This window comes from Brienomyrus brachyistius, chromosome 9 (genome assembly GCF_023856365.1).
Source record: "Brienomyrus brachyistius isolate T26 chromosome 9, BBRACH_0.4, whole genome shotgun sequence".
Taxonomy (NCBI): Eukaryota; Metazoa; Chordata; class Actinopteri; order Osteoglossiformes; family Mormyridae; genus Brienomyrus; species Brienomyrus brachyistius.
The window spans coordinates 8,277,082-8,289,639 of record NC_064541.1 but is presented as its reverse complement, the minus strand read 5'-3'; the positions used below and the strand labels follow the sequence as shown (position 1 = coordinate 8,289,639).

The 12,558-nt window shown below is 44.9% G+C and overlaps 1 protein-coding gene across 1 annotated transcript in view; it reads left to right on the top strand.

Moving 5' to 3' along the window:
• Window positions 1-9,767: 9,767 nt before the first annotated feature.
• LOC125748513 (eukaryotic translation initiation factor 3 subunit E-A-like) overlaps window positions 9,768-12,558 on the top strand; it is a 37,166-nt gene continuing 34,375 nt past the window's right edge. Inside the window, 1 exon segment of the mRNA XM_049024753.1 lies at window positions 9,768-9,898. Coding sequence (XP_048880710.1) covers window positions 9,809-9,898 — 90 coding nt within the window. The 5' untranslated portion in view covers window positions 9,768-9,808.

Sequence of the window (12,558 nt, the reverse complement as noted above, 5' to 3'; positions counted from 1 at the left end):
AGATTCGCAATATCTGGCCTCTCGATTAACAGCTGTCTAGGGATTTTCGGGTACGTGATGTGATGAAGCCTCGTAACTGTAGTAATGCTCGGGAAGCTCGTATAAGTTAACACCAAAATAAAACTGCTTTGTAAAATATAACATAATCATTGCATTATTATACCTAGCTGACAGAGGTCGGAGATTGTCAAGCATACTTGTGTACAGTACTTCCCAGAAGATATGTGCATTGATGCATTGATATCGTGGTTACCGGTGCATTTAACTGAATGAACTACTAAAAAAAAAACCTTGTACATTATTAAAACGCTTTAGAGATATATGGTGTAAACGCCCAAGAAGACACTGAACTCCATCTGTAAGCAAACAATGAGTTGAATGTCAAACTTTCTTCAGCTTTGTATGGTAGATGCAGGTGAAAGATGGATGGACTGGGATCAAACTTAGCTAAAACCAGCTAAAAACTAATCTGTGTTACTCCCAGTCAAGAGAAATGCTAACAATATGAATGTATATTCCCAGTTTATAGAATTCACCTGAAACTTGAATAACGTTGAATGATCTAAGTCGTAAATAATTCTAATTAAGTGTAATTTACTTTGGTACAACAGAACCTGATTATAGCAGTAAAAAAACATCAGTTTAGACTGAAACACATGTGCTGTTAATGTACAAATAAATATGTCTTCAAGGTAACAGCTCTGTCGTTTAAAACACCCTGAGGTTAAATGTCTGGGGGGAAACAAATTATTGCTGAATGTGCCCTGAAGGTTTGCTTTTCCCAACTCTGTCAATTACCATATCATCTACCAGCACCCCCAGTGTCTCTGTACAGAGAAGTAATTCACAAGTTCGCAGCAAATGAGGGCTGGGATTTAAGGAATGAGCTGGTTAGTACAAGAAATATGACAGACCTGGATATGGCTGCACACAAAATTATGCTCTGTCTGTGACCTCCCCCCCGACCGGAGTATTATATCTGACAGGCCTCATCAACATTCCCCTCCCCGTTATTATTCCTGCAAGTACGCTTAAAATGACCTCAAACCTGACTCCCAAATGTGGTCTGGGCTACAACCCTAACCCCTCTGGAGACGAGGGCCTCTTGGCTTTGCACTACATAATTTATATTTAGGTTACACCTAGCAGGCTTGAAGTGAGGCTGGATGTGCGGTTGGGGGGGCATTAAGACGGAGGGGGTTAAAGGTCACACAAAAACAGTCGGATCTTTCTTTACAAATTGAAGGGGAGTCGTGCACGTGGGGGTCGGGTAATTGGGTGTCACCCAGAGTGACAATGAACGGAGATGACAGCATATGTGGTCTTGATCTCTATCCCTGCTGCTTAGCTACTGAAGGAACTCATGCCCTCCCCCCCCCCCACACACACACACACACACACACATTCACACTCACACACACAGCTCCACTACTTCGTCACCTCCAGATCTGCTCAAGTCGGCACCATGGTGCTGTTACAGGAAGCCATTGTTATTGTCGAGCATGCTGTGCTGTGCACTGCTTAGTATAACGCTGACACAACGACAATCCCGCAGCTGTGGACAGACAGGACATGGACTGCACCGAACAAGCATAAACTTGTAGGGTGCCCATAAAATGCCATACTGGCCCCAGTAACTGTGTGGCGATTGCCCAGAACACAACTTGTTGGGCATTGCCTTCAGGCCCGATATTACCAGCTTTTATCTAGTGTCAGGGCACCACGTGGCCAAACACCAAAGTTGTGAAACTACATGTTTACTCCGTGCTCTCTTCTAGCCAGAAATGCCATGGTGGGGGGCGGAGGGGGGGCTATGACCGCCCATTTTGAATAAGAACAAAATAAATTTAGCGTTGCATTCTGAAGCTGGCCGAGAACAATCGAGATAAGCGATCTCACAGTCGACAACGTCCGACACCGCAGCTCCAGGATGTGAACCGTTGATTCCTTTTCCGGCTTTCTCTAAAACAAGGTTGCCTTAATTGCGGATATGAGACTTGCCAATTAAGGTTTTGGTTTGCACCGCTGAAAACTTGCACTGCCTGTTTCTGCCTCTTTGCTTTGAGAGGTGATTACGAGTCCCAGGCGGCTGAATTACCTTGTCGGTGGATGGATGACTTCATGTGGGTGACTGTAGCCTGCGATATCCATGCCCCCCCCCCCGACGTTCTCATATCCTGGGAGGAGAGGGGGCAAAAAGGGGAAATGATGGCATGTCCCAATCTACCCCCCCTCCATGTTGTTTTAGCCAAAATTCCAAGAACAACATTAGACTGGAGGCTAGTCCCTGCGTGCCCATAAGCCCTGAGCAGGGACGGAGTGGGTCTGGGCTGCCCCCTCAGCACCTAGCGTGACGGTCGGCCACTCCTCTCGGAGCCCCTTGGCCATGTGCAATGCATTATGTGTGGTGGGGCTGTGTTAAATGGCTGCCGTTCCTTCTCATTAAATTCCATTCAAACAAGAGGCTTAACATCACGGAACACGGGACGAACCTCACGACTCGGGTTCGACATGTGGCCCGTTACGTTCACTCTCCAAATAATCACCCAGGTCTAAAATAAACGGGAGTTAAGTACACACACTCGCACACGCACACTATCATAAACCACAGGTACCATAGTACTTGGAAAACCCAATAATATTGGGGGTTGCCAGGGCAACCATATTCCCAGTTATTTCTCTTTCCGCTGTCCCAGGCTGAAAATAAAAACTCACTAACTCTAAGGTAGACAATATCTTTTCATTAAGGTACACTGCCTCAGCAAGATTTAATCACTGGTTTTGTTTGCACTGTAAATTTCCCTCAGTATGGTAAAGACGTGAGCCATATGTCTGAGATCCTATATTAAATCTGACAGTCAGGAAATCTTTCTCACTTTCACAATACCGCAAATGGTCACAATTGTTCACCAGGACCTGATTTTGGTGTCTGTGCACCACCAACTGAGCACGAAAAGCCCCTATATGTGGGAGTGTTATCACGAGCAGCTGAACTTGTTAAAAGTTAAAGATGTGCAGAACATTGCCAAAGTTGGAGAAATTACATTCTTTGTATTAGTAATTCATGCGGCTTAAGTAGCATGGACAAGTCTCAGATGTTGAAATTTCCCCCGATGGAGACCTGCTCACTAGCTGGGATATCTGGGATATCTGAGCCTATAAGCCCCTCCAGACAGGAAATCCTGTGTGAGCAAAAAAAAAATCTGATCCGATCCAATCTGATCAGTGACCCCCCAGTCTGTGGCATCTCTTGATTTCCTTCAGAAGGTTGTCTTGGACAGAAAAGTCCAAGTCATAGTTCAGCTTCTATGACCAATTTCTTCCCTTTGATTCTGAAAGACTTGTACAGACTGCCGTGGATGCTGGAAAAGGAACACGATAAGTATTACAAATGAGAGGCGGCAATTTACCCCAACTCACCCATCTGGAAATTTTTGGGTGCATTTTTTTTCCTGGCTTAAATGAATAATGTGTAGAAACAGGCAGGCAGTCCTCATCCTCCCCCAGCCCTGCTCTGAATTTAAAGATTTGTTTTATTGGTTCCCTTTTAAACCGTTCCCCTGCCACTTTCCAAATGTGTAGAAATGTAACATAAATACCGGCTAAACTGAAATCACTCCAAAATCTTGAAAAAACTAAGGAGGGGGTTAAAATAAATCACATTTCTCATCCAAAATGAAGGGTTTTTTTGGAAGGATTTCCTAGTTTATTTTAACAGACGGGATATTTTGAAGCTTTTATCGTATGAAATGGAATACAATATAAGTAAAGTCAGTCTGACAGACATTGCCATTCAGGCAATTACAGAGGCAGTGTTAGAGTCAGTTGGAGTAATGGGCCCTACTGCTCATGAATGGTAGTGTGACATTTATTTAGCAGGGACATCAGACATTAGGAGGAGAATAAGAGCTCATGGGAGCTTTACTTGCACAAAAATGTTGTAAGGACAGAAGGAAAAATTATTGGTTCAGAGAGATAACCAATCAGATTGTATAGGAGGTGGGTCCAAGCAACTCGAGGAGACGGGACCAACCGATCAGATGTCTTGGTCCTGAAGTTTTTCATCTGCCCTCAAAACATTTTTATGTAAGTAAAACTGCCATGAGCAGAATAAAAATACAAACAATACACAGGAGAGACTTGACAGAGTCGATAGTAATCAAAGGAATATTTTTTTCCTCTAATCTTGGGATGTGTTCTCATGTGGCCAAGCACTATAAAAGATTTTAAACTGGCATGATGAGAAAAATTCAGCAGGACAGTTTTATATACAGGACCTCCTTCTCAGTGAGCTTTGGTTTGTACGTTTAATAATCTATCAATGGCTTGAAGCATTTGCAAGAGTAATTTTACCTAAGAAAGCTGTGAAGCATCAAGTGAATTAGACCACCGCCACCTCCCCCCCGTCCACCACAAAAATGTTTATATAATAAAAGAAATAAGACCTTCTTTCCAACAGGCTTCCTCAGATGTGTGCACACCTTGGAGGGTCTCTGAGGTGAGACGGTGTTTACGTGTCACCTTCAGTATACGGCCCTAACATGTGGCGTGCAGATGCCTCCTGCCTATAGGACAAGTTGGGCTCTGTTTCAGAGCTCCATCAGTGACCGCTGGCTACAGCCTCGGGTTGGTGATTTGTGTGGGAGCGTGGTAGTAGTGAGGCCATGCGTGCCTCAATTCGAATCCATGGAACTCTCGTGAGTTTGGACCCGGCTGGTCGACTTTTTCAGCCCGGAAATGAGAATGACGGCCTGGCTTTTGGCCGAGTTCTCCTGCCCCTCTGGACCGTCTCCACGTCTAGTCGCAAAGTTTGACGGAGAGCTGAGTTTCCCAGAATCCCCACTGAGTTTGGATTAAGCCTGTCATGTTTACCTGGAACTTCGTCACTTTTGTTTTTGCATGCCAGCGTATGTATGCATCATAGGAAATTTGACAAGGAACAGTAAAAGTAACATAGCCTGACTTTGCAATTGTTAAAATAGCCCCTCCTCCCCTTGCAGACAGAGCTTTGACAGAGCTTCCTGTATATGGCTATAAAACTGGCTGGGGAGATGCCTGTTAGCAACCTCTTACAACCCCCCTGCTTCCTAAAGCGGGCTATCAACCCATTTTAAGGGGCCAAAAATACTTTATTTACGATGGCGAATGCTGGACTGCATTTTATGAGCACCCACTCTGTGCCACTTTGTCCATTAGCATGCTTTTGTGATGTTTTTGGTAGTGTCCACTTCGTGGTGGGAGGGATCTCCCTCACCCCCCAAGCCACCAACACCCCCTACTCAGTGCAAGCCAGCACTTAGCAGCAGGAGGTCATTGAGGTGATGAGATGCCCCCCCCCCCGATCCCATCTCATGTTGTGCCACATGACTTGGCTGGCATCCCTCGTCAGGTAGGGGGCACCGTGTGGCACTCCCCAGCTCCATGCTTAACAATAACACCCCCACAATCACGGGTGGGTCCGCAGGGCCATGTAACATGTGGCCAGGGCCCGGACGGGTGCCAGGTATGGCAGCTGGTAATGTTGCCCAGTGTGCCTTCTCCCACGGTCTGCGACGGTCTCCAATAGTCTGCCACGTGGGGACTGGCTCCGGGGCCTCACTCATCCTCTTTCCCGCTCTTTTCCGTTCCGTGCAAAAAAAAAAAAAAAAAAACATAAACAAAGAGGCTTAGAAAAGAGACAAAGAAAGAGAACAACTTGGGATATTCTGCCTGGAAGGATCCTGTTGGGCTAATTTATGATTACAAGGTAATAATGTATACGTGTTTCCGTGGGGGGGGGGCTGTTTTTCATTTGGTCGGTAAATGACCCGGCTGGCTTCTTGCTACGGCATGCAGCAGGGCGCTGTGGTCTGTGGCCGGGGCAATTGGAGCACTTGCACAAGTGGGCCAGATCTCTTGTTTTCCATGCAAATATGCATCACGCTCTGTGTTTTCTTTGCGGGATCCCGAGTATGCGCACAACCCATCACTAGGTGTTTCTGTTTTGCAACAGAATACTTTAATTGTGACGGCTCATTCATCCCCCCCCCCCCCCCCCTCGGGGGGGCGTGTGCGGGAAGAGGGAATGGCGTGGGAGACGGGTTCACTGCATCACGTCGCTTAAAGCCAGATGGCTGGCTTTCCGGGTGAAATGGCAGAGAGGGGTGAGACAGGCAGCGTGGTCTCCCCGAGTCTCCTCGAGCCACAGTACAGTACGACATGTGGTACATGTTCACAGGACATTTATTTAAAAATATCGCTATTCGGGGTCACAACCAATTAGAAAAGGCTATGAGGCAAGCACACGAGATGTTTGTGTGCTGCTAAACTATGTTTAAAGTGGCAGTAAAATCGTCACACTGATTTCGTTTCAACCACAGATACCTCAACTGTAACTGGCTGTTCTTTGTAAACAAATGTCCTTCAGCATATCCAGACACGTTTTTATGATGCTTTTGGTGTCGATTCATACAGAAATGCTTCCAGTTCCCTATGAACAAAGCTTACTTTGAATCAAGGTTATTTCTTTTTAACATTTCACCTTCACTGACCACAGACACGTCGGCTGGGAGAGATTCTGACATTTGCTCTGAAATTAGGAGACAACTGGAAACTGTCTGTGTGGGTCAGCCTGTATCCACGGCAGAGGAGCTATTCACTGACCAGTGTTTAACCACCATGACGAAACATTTAGCCAACGGCCACTGGAACTAAAACAAATTACTTAACCTCAGTGACTTACAACAGTATAAAATGCTTCATTAGTTTAGTCCAGTCCCGCCACTGACGTTGATTCATTGCAGAACGCTTAAACAAAGAAGGTGTCCCTTAATGTGAAACACAGCAAGAATTTGTTTGCCACAACTGCAGTCTTAAAACTGTGATGAGTCATAGCAGACATGAGTTACATCCAGTCCAAATTACAAAACTACGATTTACAATATACACAAATCAGAAAATGATATTAGTTCAAAAGTGAAAACATCAAAGGCAGATGTTTTTTGCCCTAAAAGCTGTTACGTATGCGGGATTTCCCCCAAACTCAGGGCCTCCCTAATTAAAGATGATTAGCTGGTTGTAACGGGAGAAACCAAGCAATTTAGCACTGAAATTAAACCTGGTAATTCAAGATTCTGTGTCAAATACAATCACAATATTTAATCTGCAATGGTAATGCATGCATTGGCTGTTTTGTGTAAGTCATCAGTATATGACAGGGGAAAATGTTATTGTATTTCATTTCCGTTATTTTTAAGCCATACAATAATATATAAAAGCAAAACCCTATTGTAAAAAGAGATGATATTAAAATGTATGTAATGTACAATACGACGACACAAACTAATTGCAATTTTATTTTCCAAATGTCCAAAGTTGTTCCCTGCCTCGTGCCCATTGCTTCCGGGATAGGCTCCGGATCCCCCGCGACCCAGTAGGATAAGCGGTTTGGAAAATGGATGGATGGAAATGTCCAAGGTTTTCCAAAGGTCATGACACCAAAAGCAGTTGAAAATTGGTTTCAGCCTTTTAAGAAACCTAATAAATCATGATAAATGAACAAACTATAACAAAAGAAAGTCCAAAAAATCCCAAGAAAATCCCCTTCTTAGTCTTTGTGGTTGGTGCCTCTTTATTCAGCATAACCTCTCCGCTTCCGTCCATTCGGCCCTTTTTAACCTAAACAAAGTCTTGATTGGATGACTGGACAGTGCACTCATGTATTACATATTACCATCTTTTAAATACAAATGAATTATTTTTTAAACAAAAAAGATCCACAATCTACTAAATGGAATACATATGATGTAGAATAAACTACGCTGCTTTACAGTAATAATTTCAAACTTCCTTATATTTAGCCAAGAAAACTTAATGTCAATGTCCAACTCCCAGTATCATGAAAGCCAAATATTTAGATATATTCATTCAAAATGCAAAATAAGCTGAAATATTAAGTCAAGAAATGGCCTGTTTAGGGTATATCGTTCAACAGAGTGGCGAAATTTGGCAGTTAATCTATTTTAAAATTTGGATTCTATGTTTAATTTAAATTTAATGCTGTTTTTATAGTGCACACGTCTGAAGGCAGCAAGCTTCTCTGGAACCTGGAGCAATGGCGTCGACGCGGCTTCAGGATCTCTATAGCTCAGCTAGGATGACTGCTCCGCTGTTTCATTATAATTCCGACTGTCAAACCTGGCAGAGCACACAGTAAAGTAAGCATGAAATTACAATGGTCGAAATTCTAGCTTTTAAGTTTTCAAGGAAAGAAGGTGGTCAGGTTTCAGTCAACCTTCAGATAATCATTTCTGATAAGTCAAGTGGGGAGACTGTTACACTTTGTATCAATATAAAATCCCTGAGAATATGAATAAACGCCAAGTAAATAAGGCTAAACGTATTCCGTGATGTTGAAGTGTTCTCTCTCACTCACCCCTTACAGTTAAACTGAGCACAGCGGGAGGAATAACAAAAGACTTAAGTCTTGCATGCTGTGCCCGTGTTTTTCCGGAGCTCTGACCGTGTTTGACGGCGAGCCGGCCGGCCGGCCAGAGCCGGGGGCAGCCGAAGCGACAGGGATCGCCATGGCGACCCAGCCGCGCCGGTGACTCACTCCTACCTGACAGCTGGACTGGCGGATTCGATCGGCGGGGACAAAGGGGGAGATTGTGCGAGCGGACGGGGCGCAGCGGCGTGTGCTCGCCAGCCTAACGAGCGGCCAGTGGAACCCGTCAGAAATGGACCATTTGGTGGATGTTATTGGCTCTGGGCTGCTGGGGATGGTCAGCACATGGGCATCTGTCACCAGCAGCACCAGTTTGCAGTCCGTGTTTAGCCTGGTTGTCAGAATGTGAACCACTAAACAGACATCTGAAAAGACCATGTTATGAAATAATAGCTATCTTTATTACTCTTGCCAAGCCCCCCTCCCCACCCCACCCCCTCGAATTCTCCCTGAACTTTTAATCTTTCTTGTGTTCTTTTTTATCACTTTGTCTTCAGCCATTACTGTCAGGGTCTGACAGCATTTGAAGAAGGGGTCACGTCTGTGTGAAATTCAGCAGACCCTGGACGCATTCCAGTGTTTAAAAATTATAAATGTTAACTGGGCGAATGGCTCTCTGTATAAATTAAATGTGTCATTGTGTCAACACCACAGTAAAACTGCGGCAGTCCCGAAGACTTTTACTGCGTAACTGCAATTCCTAACGAAGAAAAGAGAAATTTTCCATCTCCACGCACGAACATAAGAATAATATAAAGATTTATTAAAACTCTGGTGCACAAGATTGTGTTCACTGGGCAGTTCTACAGACGTAAAAGGAGCTGGCAGTAAATATTGGATAAAATAAACCTGCATGGATCTGAGCTTCACAATCCGACTTTACTGCAAGCAGAAGGTGCTTCGGGAGGTGCGTAGATAGGCTTGCAGGGGGGGGGACCCTGCTGTCAAACTTAACTGTGACTTGCTCCAGTAAAATATCCAGCTGTGGAAACTGGTATAAACTGTCACTTTTGATTAGGAAAAGCAGCAAAAAAGAAACTGAATGAAAATACCCCCCTCCCCGATTTTCTTCACAATGACCTTTCAGTACTCAGAATCGTTTGGTGCATGTCAGTTCTTATCTGTCAAGCCGTAATAATAGAAATAATTCAGTCGCTGTTGCAGTATTCTCCGGCACACTGGAGACTCCGTTAAATGTGGTGGAATAACGTACCGACTGGGTGCTCCAGAGCACGTGCAGCGACACCGCAGCCGCTGTGTTCGTCCCTGTTCGCCACTAATAAAGTTTCTCGTGTTTGAACCTCCTTCCTTTCGCTCAGCAAGATGGCGGAGTACGACCTCACCGCCAAAATCGCCCACTTTTTGGACCGTCACCTCGTTTTCCCTTTGCTGGAATTCCTTTCTGTCAAAGAGGTATCATTTCGTAAATCTCGTTTACCTTCCGGATCCCATTCTCTGAAGGTTGAGAGCCGCATCACACGTCCCTAAAGCAGTTTTAACACTAGAACTGCCAAATCTACGCAAATTTGCGTAAATTCCCTGGGCCTAACACCTACTAGCATCCCTGCTGAGAGTTTCTTGGGCCATTGTCCTCCTGCTTTTGTTGTGCAAACACACCCATTACCTGTGAGGCCTGGCACATTTGCATTTTTTTACTCAGAGCAGCTCAAATCCAAGGCAGGCTAAACCTCTGTGTGTGACATGGAAACCTTCACAAAAGTCTGCCATATCTATACCAAATATCCCACATGCTGACTGACCTGCAAATATGAAAGACACACATTCACAAAATATATGGAAGCACAAGTCTGTTTTATTTATAAAAAAAATTAAGTGTTTCAAACTTTGCAGTGTTTGCAGACCCAGTGACCATCATCCCTGCATTTGGCGCAAGTGAATTTGTAAAACTTTGCACTGGTAAACCTGCTGCGGTTTCTGTTGCAGTTCTCCTGTACCTGACACTGAGTTGTCCATACAAGTCCTGGCACAGCAGCAGCCTTCCTCTGTCCCCATAGCCTTTTGTGGCATAAATTGGCAATGGAGTTCCTTGGCTAGATGACTCAAAAATAATCTTCTTTTGCCTTCCCACCCTGTACATGCCTTGTACAGAACGTAGGAATTTGCCACCACCAGGTCCAGCATGTTGTAAAATACAGCTACTGGCCACCTGCATGTTGCTGCTCTTACGGAATACATGCGCGCCATTTGGTCCAACACATTTACACCACACTATAACAGCAGAGAGAGAGAGAGTCATGAGTGTATTTGCTTTTTTTCTACCTTCTTTCTATATAGGCCTGTATAGTACATATCAGAAAACATTGTAGCACTGATGTAAAATTATACACACATTCACATACCTTCATGTGGTTATAGTCTGTTATCGTGTTGGGTTTCCTCTTTCTGCCTTCACAGATCGCCACATCTTGGTCCAAGGAACTCAGAACACACACAATCTTGTTTTTTTAGGTGCATAAATTGTCAAGGAGACACTGCCACTTCTAAGCACTGACGCGGAGAATTCCTCTTGCTGTGCAGTGTCCTTTGAAATTGGAGGAAGTTCATACCAAACTTTATTCCCTGTGCTCAGTAGTGTTGTTTTGCGCTGAAGCAGTCTGTGTGACAGTGCCAGTGAGGTGAAGAAATTGTCCGTTGTGACATTTCTCCCGTCATCCAGAAATGGCTCCATCAGACTCATGACCATGTTCTCTGCCAGCCTCTCCCTTTTCTGGTGACTGGGGTCCTTTCCCAAGTTAGGGGACACGTTGCAGACGTATTTGGTCTCCAAATCCGTGGCCATCCAGAACTTGATCCCAAATTTGTCCGGCTTGGATGCGATATACCAAGTGACATGGAATGGATCCACATCTACTCCACGTTGTCTTTCCACCGGTGTCCCTCAGGGCTCGGTTCTTGGCCCTCTCCTATTCTCCCTCTACACTAAATCTCTTGGCGAAGTTATATCCTCACATGGCTTCTCCTACCACTGCTATGCCGATGACACTCAACTCATCCTCTCCTTCCCTCCCTCAGACACTCATGTCTCCACTAAGATCTCTACATGCTTGGCAGACATCTCATCTTGGATGACCACTCACCAGCTAAAACTCAAAACTAGTAAAACTGAGTTGCTTTACATCCCGGCTGACTCATCCCCCCTCCAGGACCTTGCGATCTCCTTTGACAACTCCCTGATCCGTCCTTCGGTTTCTGCTAGAAACCTTGGAGTTACCATAGATGATCGGTTGTCATTTTCCTCACATATCGCCAGTCTTTCTCGCTCTTGTCGGTTTCTCCTCTTTAACATCAGGAGGATACGTCCATTTCTTTCCACCCAGGCTACCCAGATACTCGTCCAGTCCCTCGTCATCTCACGCCTTGACTACTGCAACTCGCTTCTAGCGGGTTTACCACTGAGCGCCATCCGTCCCCTCCAACTGATTCAGAATGCAGCTGCTCGTCTTGTTTTCATCCTTCCCAAGTTCTCCCACACCACTCCTTTGCTGCGCTCCCTCCACTGGCTTCCTGTAGCTGCACGCATCAGATTCAAAACACTGATGCTCGCATACAAAGCCAAAAATTCTCTGGCACCATCCTACCTAAAGGACCTCATCACACCCCGCTCTGCACCACGATCTCTCCGATCCTCCAGCACTGCTCGACTGGTCCCACCTCCCCTCAAGGCACAAGGAAGACACGCATCTCGGCTCTTCTCTGTCCTGGCACCTAATTGATGGAATGAACTCCCCCTAGATGTCCGAACAGCTGAATCCTTGAATGTCTTCAAGCGACGACTCAAAACTTTTCTTTTTCAGAAATACCTGACGTAGAACTTCTATATTCTTACTCGACTCTTTTTCTGGTGTGTGTTTTAAAAAAATTAAATAAAATAAAAATTCTGCACTACTCAATGGCGTTCTCAGAGATAGTATTCGTAGCTGGGGTCCTTATTGAGCTAGCATCGGAAATTCATTGCAGAGTCTCAAAGCACTTATGTATGTCGCTCTGGCTAAGGGCGTCTGCCAAATCCTGTAAATGTAAATGTAAATATACTGCATGGACAATGAACCTTG